Genomic DNA, 12233 nt, shown 5'->3' with positions numbered 1-12233 from the left:
CCAGCCCTCAAGGCTGATGTGATGTCGTGATGATGGCAAGTGCTCCTCCCTCCTCATGAAAGATCCAAATACGAAATCTCATTCAAATCCCCCACCGGAAAGATCAACAACTGATCCTCGTCCTGATCCGACTCGACGTCCTCCTTATCCCTCGCCGCCCTCTGCGTCTTGCCCATCATGGCATGCGACGACTGCATCTGCGGCGCCGCCGCCGCTTTGGCCACACCCCCGGCCAACACGCCGTTCCCCATTCCCCCCATGCCCATCGGCATCTGCGGCAGCGGGGGCAAGGGGTGCGACGGCGGCGGCGCGGCGAGGGTATGCGGGCACGCGCCCTCGCCGACGCTCGCGCGGTGCGAGTGGAAGGTGCACTGGCGGAAGCCGAAGAAGCGCTCGCCGCTCATGAGCTTGTTGGCGGGCAGTCGCAGCTGGGGGTTCTTGACGCGGACGTCGGCGCGGGACATGGCCATCTTGTGTAGGTGCTGGTGGTAGTCGGCCTGGAGCTCCGGGTACATGGCGAAGAGGCGGTCGAAGCTGGCGCGGGTCGGGCTGCTGGCGTTTCCGGGGGAGCTGCTCCCCGTTGCTCCCGTACCACCAGTGGTGGTGGTGGTGGTGGCGAACTTTTCCGGCCCGTTCAGCGCCCAAGCCAGCATCGCGACGGCCCAGCGGCGCAGGCGCATCGAGTGCTGTGCGTCGCAGTCGCCGTAGAGGAAGGCCAGGAACCGCGGCGACACGTCCCAGTCGAAGCGGAGGTACATGTCCTGCAGGGCGTCCATGGCGGCGTCCTGCAAGGCGGGGAGGTCGACCATGGCGGCGAAGAGGTGCAGGCGGACGAGGTCGTTGCGGAGCAGGCGGGCCTTGTCCGGGTTCATGGTCTGGACGGCGTTGTCGAGGATGTAGGGGAAGCGCCGCCGCTGGTAGAGCCAGAGGACGAAGAGCTCAAACATGTCGGGCGCTTCGGAAGGGAGGAGGAGGGCGGAATCTTCGTCGTCGTCGTCGCTGTCGCTGCCACTGCCACTGCTACTGCTGTTGCTGTTGCTGCCGTCCCGCGGCCGCGGGGAGCTGGGGATCTCGTTGAGGTAGGTGCGGAAAAAAGGGCAAGAATCGAAGAGGAGCTGGCGATGTATTGTGAACTCGCGTTCCTCCTCACCAACTATGACGGTGACGACGTCGCACCCTTCTAGGCTGTTGGGTGTATATTAGCTAGGTGAACATTCAGAACTATAACAAAGGGCAACTCGAGTCAACTTACGATCCGACGACGGATTTGTGTTTGCTCCACCTCATGATGATGACGACGGTTCTTTTGCTTCCGTACTCTGTGTGTGATTGTGTATGTGTGTGTGGAAGAACAAGCCGCTCAGCGGCCACTAGAGAGAACGAAGTGATCCGATAGTCGTCCGAGAAACCCAAGAAACAGGTGAGAATTTTGCGCTAGGACGATGAAAAGGACTGGTTATGAGGGCGACGACCATTCATGAGAGAAGAGAAAGGCTGATGAGACGCCCGTGCTCGGTGACATCGCTTCCAACACTGGAGCCATCTCGGCGAAGATCCGTGAGCACCGTGACCACGAGGCACCACGAGGGGGGAAGGGAAGATCCCAGCATCCCAGCATCCCGGGCTCGCTCCCGGCGATGCGGGGATCTTGTCTCTCTCGCTGCGAGTGTTTCGTTTCGGCTGCGCGGGAGGCTCACGCTCGCAGACTGCCCTGCTGTTTTTGGATGGTGTCTCCGGACGACAGCCAGGGGCTTCTGACAAGCGAAGGCCGGGAAGGGGTCCGGGCATCCTGGGGTTTCTTTTGGGTTGGTTGCTTGTTGTAACCCCTTGATCTTGGCGTCGAGGGGCATTGTGGCATTGAGTTCACTTCGCATTCATTTTCACTTCCATGTCTTTTCTTCTTCTCTGTCCCTTTTCGTCGTCGAGTCCTCTCATTTCTGCGGTTGTCATGCTCATCCCCTGCGATGTGCCTATAAGTTGCCATGATATTGCCATTGACATGTTTCGGATATTTCACGAGGAAACGAAACCAAACCAAATACCCGACATTCCTTGCTGGCGATCAGAGAGAGAGCTGGTCGGTTCGGTTCATCACTTGGGACGAAAGACGGTGGTGATCCCCTCTCGTTGCCTCGTTTCCTCCCGTCCCGGTCCCCCAGACCTCGGAGACTTCTCCGAAACACGGCGCTCGCGTGCAGCACAAGGTGAAGTCAAGTTTTAGAGTGGGCAGCACCCCCTGCTGAGACAAAGATAGCGGGGCTGCCAGGCTGGACTGGGCCAATGGCCGTGATGAATCAGCAGGAGTCGTGCTGGGGCAAAAAGACGTTGGCTGGGGTCTGCTAGGGCTGTCTCAGGTGTCAAGCGAGGACAGGGATTGTCCACGAGCAACCTGAAGCAACACTGGCATTTGTGACTTTTTTTCTTGTCGAGAAATTCCACATGGCCCGTTGTCCGATGTCAGCTTGACACAACAATGGATTCTAGAATTTGCCGTGTCTAGCCAAGGGCGGGCCTGGGAAAATCTGTTTGGATTAATAATGGCAAACTCCAGTCCAAGGCGTTAAGGTCGAAGTTGATGTTACTCCGGACAGGGAGCAAGGAGAAAGAAAGCTGTTGGATTGGATTGTTGCGCTCTGGATTTCCGGATGCAGCAGGTCCCTCGGCACATGGCGTCAGGGTTAGGGTCTGCAACCCCTCATTCCGCAACCATATTATCTTAGCATGAAGTTCTGCAAGAGCAAAAACGGTAACTTCTCTCGGCTGTTTGCTCTCTGTGATCCGCGCTTCCTGCTTCTTGGACGATGACACCATCTGCTCCTCCGACTTCGAAGCTGGAGCATTACAAACCATGATTGGCAATTCGGCATCTAGCGGCATCCCGCCCACCTCGCTGGGCCCGGCGGGGTAGTGTAGCGTGATGCCGACTCAGGCCCGCTCTGGTTTGTAATCAAGATTGTTTCCATGTCACAGAACACGTCCATGTCTCCATACTCGGCCCCGAGAGAAGCATCTAGAGAATTAAACTCCGTTCCATGTTTCGTGACTCCTATTGTCTGCATCTGTCGGTGTGAACTCGGTCGACACTTATATAGACTGAATCAACAGCCAGGGACACTCTCAGCAAATAGTTCCAGCTTCAATTGACTTCTGTTGACCTCCAGCCGACTTCTTCCTCATCTCCTAATCTTCAACTCCACACACAGATATCCGAGGTATCACGTCGCCGACATGACCATCAAAAAGATCTCTGCCAGCACGCCCGCCCCCGGCGTCCCTTTCTTCACGCCGTCCCAGAACCCTCCGGCGGGAACGGCTCTCGAGCCAGACAACAATGTGCCCACCCTCTTCACGCCGCTCACCCTCCGCGGCCTGACCCTGCAGAACCGCTTCGTCGTCAGTCCCATGTGCACCTACTCGGCCGATGACGGCCACCTGACCGACTGGCACCTGGTGCACTATGGCTCCTTCGCCCTGCGCGGCGCCGCCCTGACCATCGTCGAGGCCACCGCCGTCGCTCCCAACGGCCGTATTTCCCCCGAGGACAGCGGCCTCTGGCAGGACAGCCAGATCGCCCCGCTCAAGCGCATCGTCGACTTTGTGCACTCCCAGGGCCAAAAGATCGGCATCCAGCTCGCGCACGCCGGGCGCAAGGCCAGCACACTTGCGCCCTGGCACGTTGAGCAGCGCGGCCTCCACGAGGTGGCCACCGCCGAGGTTGGCGGGTGGCCCGACAACTTGGTCGCTCCGAGCGCGATTGCGTGGAACGAGGGCTTCCCCACGCCCAAGGAGTTGACCGTCGAGCAGATCCAGGAGGTGGTGCGCAACTTTGCCGACGCGGCGCGCCGCGCGGTCCAGGCTGGCTTTGACACGATCGAAATCCACAGCGCGCATGGCTATCTGCTCTCCGAGTTCCTTTCACCTATCACTAACGTAAGCACCCCCTCTCCCCATCCACAATACATCTCTGATCCTGACTAACCACAACCAGCAACGCACCGACTCCTACGGCGGCTCTTTCGAGAACCGCACCCGCCTGCTCAAAGAAATCATCCGCGCCGTGCGCGCCGTGATCCCCTCCACCATGCCCCTCTTCGTCCGCATCTCCGCGACGGAATGGGTCGAGCACCAGCACCCGTCCTACTCGGGCGACCCGCTGGCCGCCCCGTCCTGGACGCTGGCCCAAAGCAAGCAGCTTGCTCTGGACCTCGCGGACCTCGGCGTCGACCTCCTCGACGTCAGCGCCGGCGGGAACAACCCGGCGCAAAAGCTCGCGCAAAAGGAGCAGGTCGACTACGCGGGCGAGATCCGCGCCGAGCTGGCGCGGCAGGGGAAGGGGGACAAGTTGAAGATTGGCGCCGTCGGGTTGATTTACGAGGCGCAGAGAGCGCGGGAGGCGGTGCAGCTGGGCGGCGAGGATGGGCAGACGGCCAAGGCGGATTTGGTGTTTGTTGCGAGGCAGTTTTTGCGCGAGCCCGAGTTTGTGTTGACGTCGGCGGCGAAACTCGGGGTCAAGGTGTCCGGGGCGGTGCAGTACCATCGCGCGCCGTATCGGTTGTGAATGAGGGGAGTACGTGGTACCACGTGTTTTCTAGAGGGGAGGCGTTGAGAAGAGGGGATTGGTTTACCAGAGAGACGGGAGTTGGGACATAAGAGGACATGCTTGCGATTGATTCCCTAGACAGATGATGATTTGATGACTGCATCCTAGACAGACGATGGAATGGCAAATATAACTCCGTTATACCCATCCAAACACCATCCTCAACCGGCTTGGGAGAATAATACTATCCAATATACCCAAAAACCAACAGACGTATGCCCCAACCCTCCAATCTCATCCCCAGGACAATGTCACAAGCAACGAAGAATGCACCAGTAACCCAGGAGGTAGTCACTCTCACTCAACCTTTCAATTCAGCCCCCTCCCTCTCCCTCCTTCTCCTCTCCACCTCGCTCTCCACCATGGCCCTCACGAGCTGCAGCACCAGCTCCCTGCCCACCTCGATGCTATGCTCCGACGCGTCCGACGGCACGTGCAGGAACAAGACGTTCCTTCTCCGCCCGGCCTTGTACAGGTGCGCCAGGCTGGAAAAGTAGATAAAGTCGCACAGGTAGCGGCCCGCATCCTCCGAGATGCGGAGGTCCATGTGTTTCTGTCCCGCGGTTGGTTGGTGGTTAGCATCATCATCAGTATCATCATCATGATGCATTGTAGGAGAAGGAGAGGAAAGCAAAAAACGGGGAAAGGAAAAACATACAGGAGACAACCGCCTCCACCGCCTTAGGACATCCTCCACGTCCAAATCGCTCAACAACTCCTTCGGCAGCCCTGCCCAGATCCACTTCTTTTTCTTCGGTTTCCTCTCTTTCCCATCCCCTCCCTCCTGCTCACCACCATCATCATCCTTCTCATCATCATTGCCATCCTGATCCTCCTCCTCCTCCTCCTCAGGCCGATCCTCCAAAAACTCCCCATCCACATCCTCCAACTTATACCCATCCCTATGCCCCCTCCTCTCGATGGAATAAAACATCCTCGGCCCGGCCATGCCGATGTGTATCGCCAGGTCAATCTCGGGCCTTTCCCCGCTGCCGTCGGATCCATCGCCGTCCCACAGCCGTGGGACCAGCGCGCGCACGGTCTTGTAGTTGACCCGGATCGGCGCCGGGTGCACGAGCAGGCGGACGGGGGGGATGGGCACGGGCGCCGGGGCGTTTGGTGATGAAGTAGCGGTAGATTTGGCGCGCAAGGGGGGAAGCCAGGACGGGAGGGAACGGGCGATTTCCCAGGAGGGGTTGACGGGGTATTCGTGGCGGAAGGGCTGTGGGGAGGTAGGGGGTTCAGTGAGTAAGTCTGTTGTCGGTTTTTGTTGGGAGAATACATGAGGATCAGGGGAAAGGGGAAACGAACCGCGAAACCTGTGATGAGGACGTTGAAGGGCTTCTCGGAGCCGGAACCGGAACCGGAGCCGGAGGCGTCGATGTCGGTGACGACGGAGCCCATGGTGGTGGTTGATGTTGATGTTGAGAGTTGTAGTTATATATGGGAGAGTAGTCGACTTTCAGATAGCTAATGTCGCAAGGGAGCTAGTTAGTTGATGGGGAGGAGAGGTGATGTCAAGCACCCTTTATATATGCTTTTCTATTTGATCCCGCGATCAGACCTGAGGCATAGCGACATGTTATCAATGCGCTCTCCTACGTATGAACTCGACGAGCTGTGCTGAGCCGAAGTGTGAGGTCACACTCCCGTCACTTGCGCTGAGGGGTTCGGGAGTGGGGGAGGGGGGAGGGGATGGAGCTCTGTCTACTACTAGACATGCAAGCTGATGACGGAATGCCGTCTCTTTGATTGGCGGTACCATTGCTTTACCATCCAACGTCGGCTCCGTTCTTGCGGGGGTTTGCCGTCTTCAGCCGCGGTGCCATCTACGAGTACGTATAACTGCGTAGACAAAGAATAGGGGAATGCGTAGTGGGACATGCAATCAGCCGCGCGTCTTGTGGCAGTCAACGTTCCACAGAATCAATCCAGTGGTCGCGATCAGCTGCAGCTCGCCGACGGGCAATCGGGATCTTGCACCGGGAGTATTGTTGCTTCACGACTGTTGATGGTCAGGGGAATTGTGTTTGTACGGTGCAGACTGGTGGATGGTGCTCTGTTGTGCAATTGTACTGTACAAGTTCGGTCCATCAGGCGGGACTTATACAGAGGAACCCCGACCGAGCCGACAATTGCGGGCCGAGCCGGAGTCGGGATGGACCCCGTGTATGTAGATCCCATCCCGTCTCTGCGTATGACAATACTCAAACCTTGGTTTATGCCACGAGATGCAAAATCTCCGAACACAAGTTATGCAACGCCCACCTGGTGTCTGTCCGCGTCATACATCCTCCGCGAGGTAACCTCTGGACTTCCATGAGATGTCTAGCCAGTTCCGGGCCGCGTCATCTTCCGCTGGTAAAGACTCTCAGAAACATGGCCACTTTTTGGTTCATACAATACATAGACCTATTAATCCATACCGAGTATGTACATCATCATCCTCATCCGTAGGGTATCCAATATTCACTCATCACATGCCCGGTTGATAATCCAAAAACCCCGCCCCCGGCCCGTCCCTATCCAGCATGTATCCAAACCTATCCCGATTATGCTTCAAAAACTCGGGCACATCCTCGTTATTCTCGATCCTGTCATAAAACTCGCCCTTGCGATCCCATAAATCCTTCCCGTTCCTGACCCGATCCACAATATGCTCCGGATCCCGAAACCTCTCTTTATTCAGCCCCACGTGCGAAAAGCTCCCCATCTTGTTGACCAGCTCCCGGATCGTCGCGAAGCAGCTCGAGCAGTGCCAGCTCGCGTTGCGCAGCGCGCCCGCCTCCCACCACCTCCGCAGCTGCTTGAACGGCCACACCCCGGACCCGCCGATACCCATGCGCAGTTCGTCCGGCAACAGCGTCTTCTTGTCGCCCTCAAAGTACGTCGCCTGCGGATGCGGCCACTCGTCCCCGCGGTGCAGCCACTGGAACGAGTAGTAGTAGAAGCGGCTGTACAGCGTCAGGCGGCGCGGGAACGCGCACGCGCGAAGCAGCGCCAGCGTCGACGGCCGCGGGATCTCGTCCACGTCCGACACCACCAGCACGTCGCCCGGCCTCGGCGCGCGTGGGGTGCCGGCGAGTTTGGGGATCGCCTGCGTCAGCATGGCGTTGCGCTGCAGGGTCTCGGTCTGCCAGGTGGTGGTCGGGGCGTAGTCGGGAGGGAACTCGAGCTCGTGGTAGATGAGCTTGGATTTGTAGGCGTCGAAGCGGGAGAGGTTCTCGCGCAGCGTCAGGGGCTTGGGGCGGTAGGTGAAGGTGCGCGCGGCCTCGACCAGGATGTAGTAGTCGACCTCGGAGAAGGTGGTGTTGAGGCGGATTTCGAGCTGGTCGAGCTCGGTGTTGATCAGGAGCAGGTCGTAGACGCGGCGCGGCTGGGAGGGTTTGGAGGGGATGAAGGGTTTCCAGCCGTGGGCGCGACACTGGAGCGCGATGGGGTTGTCGACGGCGGCGTCATGGTCGCGGAAGAGCGCCGTCGTGGAATCATGGCGCAAACTGAGCAGCAGCAGCCAGACGATGGTCAGGAAGATGATGGGCCGCGCCCACCACCAGAGCTGTCTTGATCGGCGGGACATGGTGGATGGATGACATCAAGACAAGACTCGGCGGCCTTGAAATGATAAAAAGGTGAGAGCCTTGCATTCTGGTTGCTGCTGTGCCGCCCTGTTCAGCCAGACCGTGTCTTTCTCTTCAGCCTCGTATCCGATAGTGACAGCCCCGAAGGGCGTCAGCTTATCCGTATCGCGGGCGGAATCCATCCCGCTGCGGCTGGCAAGTTTTCTGCAGGCACATTGCTTCGTGCATTCTGCAACGGAACGGAGATGGCGCAGATAAAACCCTAACCCCAACCCTGTTCGGTCGGGTTCTGGGGATCGGGACTCGGGACCTCGGAGTTGTCGCGGGGTTGCTTCTCGGACCCTGGGGGATTCCAACCCCGCCATCCCCGGCCCACCCTCCGACTCCGGGTCAACCAAGTCCCCGAGAAAGGCCCTTACTAAGTCCTCACCTCACCTTACTTCTTTATAATCACCACCTTCTCACAGGAATTGACCATCAATTCAAGCCGAGACATCCAGATCATTCACAATCTCATCTCAATCCACCTTATAGTCGAGTCATCTCTCACCACCGGCCCATCATGTTCACCGGCATAGTTGAAGAAATCGGGAGTCCGTCCCCCTTCTCCTATCCATGTCATCTCAACAAAGACTAACCTCCCAACCCAGCCGTCACCGAACTCAACCCCTCCGACGCCACCGGCGGCACCTCCCTCACCATCACCCTCCCCGCCCAAAGCCCTCTTCTCAGCGACTGCCACCTCGGCGACTCGATCGCCGTCAACGGCGTCTGCCTGACCGTCACCACCTTCACCCCACCGTCCTCCTCGGGTAGTGACGGTGGCAGCTTCACGGTCGGCATCGCCCCCGAAACCCTGCGCCTGACCAACCTGGGCTCTCTGACCTCCAACTCACGCGTGAACCTCGAGCGGGCGGTGCGCGCCGACACCCGCATGGGCGGGCACTTTGTGCAGGGCCACGTGGACGCGACGGCCGAGATTGTGGACCGGCGCCCCGACGGGAACGCCGTGACCTTTCGGTTCAAGCCCGCAAAGAAAGAATTGTTGCGGCACGTCGTGTACAAGGGGTTCGTCGCGGTTGACGGGGCGAGCTTGACCGTCACGGCCGTGAACGATGAGGAAGGGTGGTTCGAGGTGATGCTGATCGCGTACACCCAGGAGAGGATCGTCACGGCGGCGAAGCAGGTGGGCGAGACGGTCAATGTGGAGGTGGATATGACGGCGAAATATGTCGAGAAGAGTTTGAAAGGGTATTTGGAGGAGTTGGCGCAGGGTGGAGAGGGAGGGTTGTTGAAGAAGGTATTGGAAGGGTTGGTGAAGGGAAAGGATTGATAATGAGGGGCGGTGGTTGGACGACTCGTAGTTTGATTCTATGCTTATATATAGACCAACAATGGGATGAATGACGCTGAGGTCCGTCTCATCTATCTAACCTAACTTAACCCGACCTGTATAACCCAGGGTATCATGAAATCGTACACCTTATAATCACAATGTAGCAAATGAAAAGAACTCCGTATCCCCCTCAAGCCTCCCCCCATACCTCCGCCAACGCCTGGCTCACAGGCTTGGATATCTTCTTGCGCCCAACGAGATGGTTCAACCTGTTGGCGACGAGCGCCGCGCGCCGCTTCCTGCCCTCCTCCCCCTGGCCGCACGCCTCGAACGCCTTGATAAACTCGTACGGCGTCTTCCACACCTTTTGTATCTCGATCGCCTTCTCGCCCGTCACCCCGCGCGTGCACATGAGCATCTTGAGAAACAGGTCGCGCAGCGCCATGTTGCTCGACTTGGACGCCAGCGAAGCGAACGCGAGGTAGCTGACGTGGTGGCTGGCCGCGGGCTGCGTCTCGCGCAGGTGTTTCAGGAGGGGCAAGTAATTCCGCGTGGTCAGGACCCGGGTAGGGATGACTTTGAGCGGTTTCCCTTCGTACAACGTGCGCAGCATCTGGGTCATGGACGCGAGATAGCGGATGGTGTCGTCCGTTTTGGCGGTGCGCTTGACAAAATAGCCGTTGACGACCTGCATCGAGGCCATGGCCGAGTTGATGGCCTCCTCGTGGCGCTGGTACACGGCCATGTCCATGCTGATCTCCTCGACGATGTAGACCACGTTGCGGACACCCGACCGCCGCAGCCGGAACTTTTGCTCGTGGAACCGCCCGTCCTTGATCGACCCGACCAGGTCGTCGAGGCGCTTGCGCTCCACGATCCAGTCCAGCATCACCTCCTCGCCCTCGGCCCCGTGCCGCGAGAGATAGCCCAGCTCTTTGCACCGCGCCACCCACAGCGCGTCGCCGAGTTCGAGGGGACGGACCGTGGGTTTCACCCCGCGCTTGGCCAGCTCCTCGCGCATGTAGTCGCGGTCTGCCTTGGCGCGGACTTCGCGGTTGTCCAGGAGAAGTTCGACAGTGAAAGAGCCGGGGGGCAGGGTGATGGGGGTGAAGGACGGCAGGCTGGCCGAGTTGTTGGAGGTCGCATCGCCGTCGCCGACTAGGTTGATGTACTCGTTTTTCCGATCTTGCGGAACGGTATCCTGGCCTAAATCGTCGTCGTTGAAGTCGTCAACAACCTCGACAATGCCGTCATCGTCATCATTGTCGCTAACGAACAAAGACTCAGACGGTGCCCGTCTGGCAGGCGCCCGCGCTGGACCGGGGACTGGAGCAGGCACTGGAGCAGCCGCGGGTGGTACCGAAGGCCGCGTGCTGAAGGGCACGGTTGTCCCAGACCCTGCTCCCGCTCCGGGCGTGGCAAGCTCCTTGATCCTCTTGGCCACCTCCCACCCCTCGTCACTCAGGGCGTAGCGTTTCAGGGGCCGTCCCCGCTCGTAGACAAGCTCCTTGGTCAGCAGCGTCTTCATTGAGTTCCAGGCCGTGTAAAATTTTGTCGGATCGGACGACGCCGTAAACGACGTGTCGCAGTACGGCTGGGCAGCCGCGATCAGGTCAGCCTTGGACAAGCCCGTGTTTCCTTCCCCAGCATTGGCGAGGGCGAGCACCAGGGCGTAGGCGCCAGACCGATAGGCCGGGACGTATGGCTTTGGCTTCCTGGCCTTCTTTGCTGGGCGGGGATCAGAATCGTCGCCGTCATCATCATCCTCGGCTCCGCCGGCGTTCTGACTGGCGTTCAACTGGCGGGCGGTAGCCGCTCGTTTCTTTGCGCCGGGGTACGGCGGCATGGGCAGGCCGCTGGCCTCGCAATGGGCCCGTAGCTTTTCGGTCAGTCGCTCGCACAGCTTGGGGCCGAAGCCCCTGAGCTGCTGGAGCGAGGCCGGATGCTCAAAGGTGATGGGACATGCCTTGAGCGAGTCGTAGGCGTGCTTGTAGGTGGTGACGCCCTTCGAGTTGCGCTCCCGGGCTGTGTCCCACCACTCCTTGACCCATTGCAGGAGCAGGGGATTGGCGCACGGGGGCTGGGACATGGTGCCGGTGTCAAAGTCGAAAAAAAAAGTCGGAGAGAATGGCAGACAGCCAAAGAGACGGAGGCGGGGTAAGTACAGAGTTAGTGGAGATGAACAAATGGAGGGGAGTGCAAGAGAGGGCTAGAGCAGCATCACTGTGACAATCGCCGTCCAAGCAGTCCGAGCTTCGGCTGTTGCCCTACGCTAGAATCCCATGGTTGAGCAAGGCGATGATGATGATATGCCCCTGAGACGACTCCAATATTGACATTCGCCGAAAGTCAACAATGTGTCGCGTTCCCGAAGCGACGACGCGTTCTGCATCATCGACTGCCAAGACGGCCCGCCGGCAATCCAGATGCACTAGGCCAGATACGGTTAGCGGTATTTCCATGTTCGGTCTCCCCCCACTCCGGCTTCCAGGTTTCCACTCTGGAAAGCTCGAACAACACACACAGCATCAGAGGGGCTCAGCAGTGGGCAGCGGGCAGGAAGGTGCTCTGAAGAGCGGGGGGCCCCTTCGGGTTCCATCCCTTCAAGGTTCACTTAAGTTCCTTCCTTGCATCCCTTGGGCAGTTCTCACTCGAGTTCCTAAGGTATCCTCCACTCTCTGCCCACCCACCGCTTCTTCTCGTCTGACCCCATATCTAC

At 59.0% G+C, this 12233-nt stretch overlaps 7 protein-coding genes across 7 annotated transcripts; 2 read left to right on the top strand and 5 right to left on the bottom strand.

The window, feature by feature from the left end:
* Window positions 1-53: 53 nt before the first annotated feature.
* VTJ04DRAFT_3652 (uncharacterized protein) lies at window positions 54-1287 on the bottom strand (the record flags this gene model as incomplete). Its single annotated transcript, XM_069361576.1, has 2 exons — window positions 54-1185; window positions 1253-1287. The coding sequence occupies 2 exons, from the start codon at window positions 1285-1287 to the stop codon at window positions 54-56; spliced, it is 1167 nt and encodes a 388-aa protein (XP_069222173.1).
* Window positions 1288-1475: 188 nt separating this feature from the next.
* VTJ04DRAFT_3651 (uncharacterized protein) lies at window positions 1476-1850 on the bottom strand (the record flags this gene model as incomplete). Its single annotated transcript, XM_069361575.1, has 1 exon — window positions 1476-1850. One exon carries the CDS (start codon window positions 1848-1850, stop codon window positions 1476-1478), a length of 375 nt encoding a protein of 124 aa, XP_069222172.1.
* Window positions 1851-3228: 1378 nt separating this feature from the next.
* VTJ04DRAFT_3650 (uncharacterized protein) lies at window positions 3229-4558 on the top strand (the record flags this gene model as incomplete). Its single annotated transcript, XM_069361574.1, has 2 exons — window positions 3229-3930; window positions 3989-4558. 2 exons carry the CDS (start codon window positions 3229-3231, stop codon window positions 4556-4558), a joined length of 1272 nt encoding a protein of 423 aa, XP_069222171.1.
* A 343-nt stretch (window positions 4559-4901) lies between these two features.
* VTJ04DRAFT_3649 (uncharacterized protein) lies at window positions 4902-6004 on the bottom strand (the record flags this gene model as incomplete). Its single annotated transcript, XM_069361572.1, has 3 exons — window positions 4902-5153; window positions 5259-5822; window positions 5912-6004. The coding sequence occupies 3 exons, from the start codon at window positions 6002-6004 to the stop codon at window positions 4902-4904; spliced, it is 909 nt and encodes a 302-aa protein (XP_069222170.1).
* A 1072-nt stretch (window positions 6005-7076) lies between these two features.
* Window positions 7077-8177, bottom strand: VTJ04DRAFT_3648 (uncharacterized protein; the record flags this gene model as incomplete). The annotated part of the gene is made up of 1 exon (XM_069361571.1): window positions 7077-8177. The coding sequence occupies one exon, from the start codon at window positions 8175-8177 to the stop codon at window positions 7077-7079; it is 1101 nt and encodes a 366-aa protein (XP_069222169.1).
* Window positions 8178-8740: 563 nt separating this feature from the next.
* Window positions 8741-9511, top strand: VTJ04DRAFT_3647 (uncharacterized protein; the record flags this gene model as incomplete). Its single annotated transcript, XM_069361570.1, has 2 exons — window positions 8741-8771; window positions 8829-9511. The coding sequence occupies 2 exons, from the start codon at window positions 8741-8743 to the stop codon at window positions 9509-9511; spliced, it is 714 nt and encodes a 237-aa protein (XP_069222168.1).
* A 193-nt stretch (window positions 9512-9704) lies between these two features.
* On the bottom strand, window positions 9705-11603 carry VTJ04DRAFT_3646 (uncharacterized protein; the record flags this gene model as incomplete). Its single annotated transcript, XM_069361569.1, has 1 exon — window positions 9705-11603. The coding sequence occupies one exon, from the start codon at window positions 11601-11603 to the stop codon at window positions 9705-9707; it is 1899 nt and encodes a 632-aa protein (XP_069222167.1).
* Window positions 11604-12233: the final 630 nt, after the last annotated feature.

The sequence above is a fragment of the Mycothermus thermophilus genome (assembly GCF_041956435.1).
Source record: "Mycothermus thermophilus strain CBS 625.91 unplaced genomic scaffold VTJ04scaffold_2, whole genome shotgun sequence".
Classification (NCBI taxonomy): domain Eukaryota; kingdom Fungi; phylum Ascomycota; class Sordariomycetes; order Sordariales; family Chaetomiaceae; genus Mycothermus; species Mycothermus thermophilus.
The sequence above is the reverse complement of the archived record's forward strand: the minus strand, read 5'-3'. Positions and strand labels throughout refer to the sequence as shown.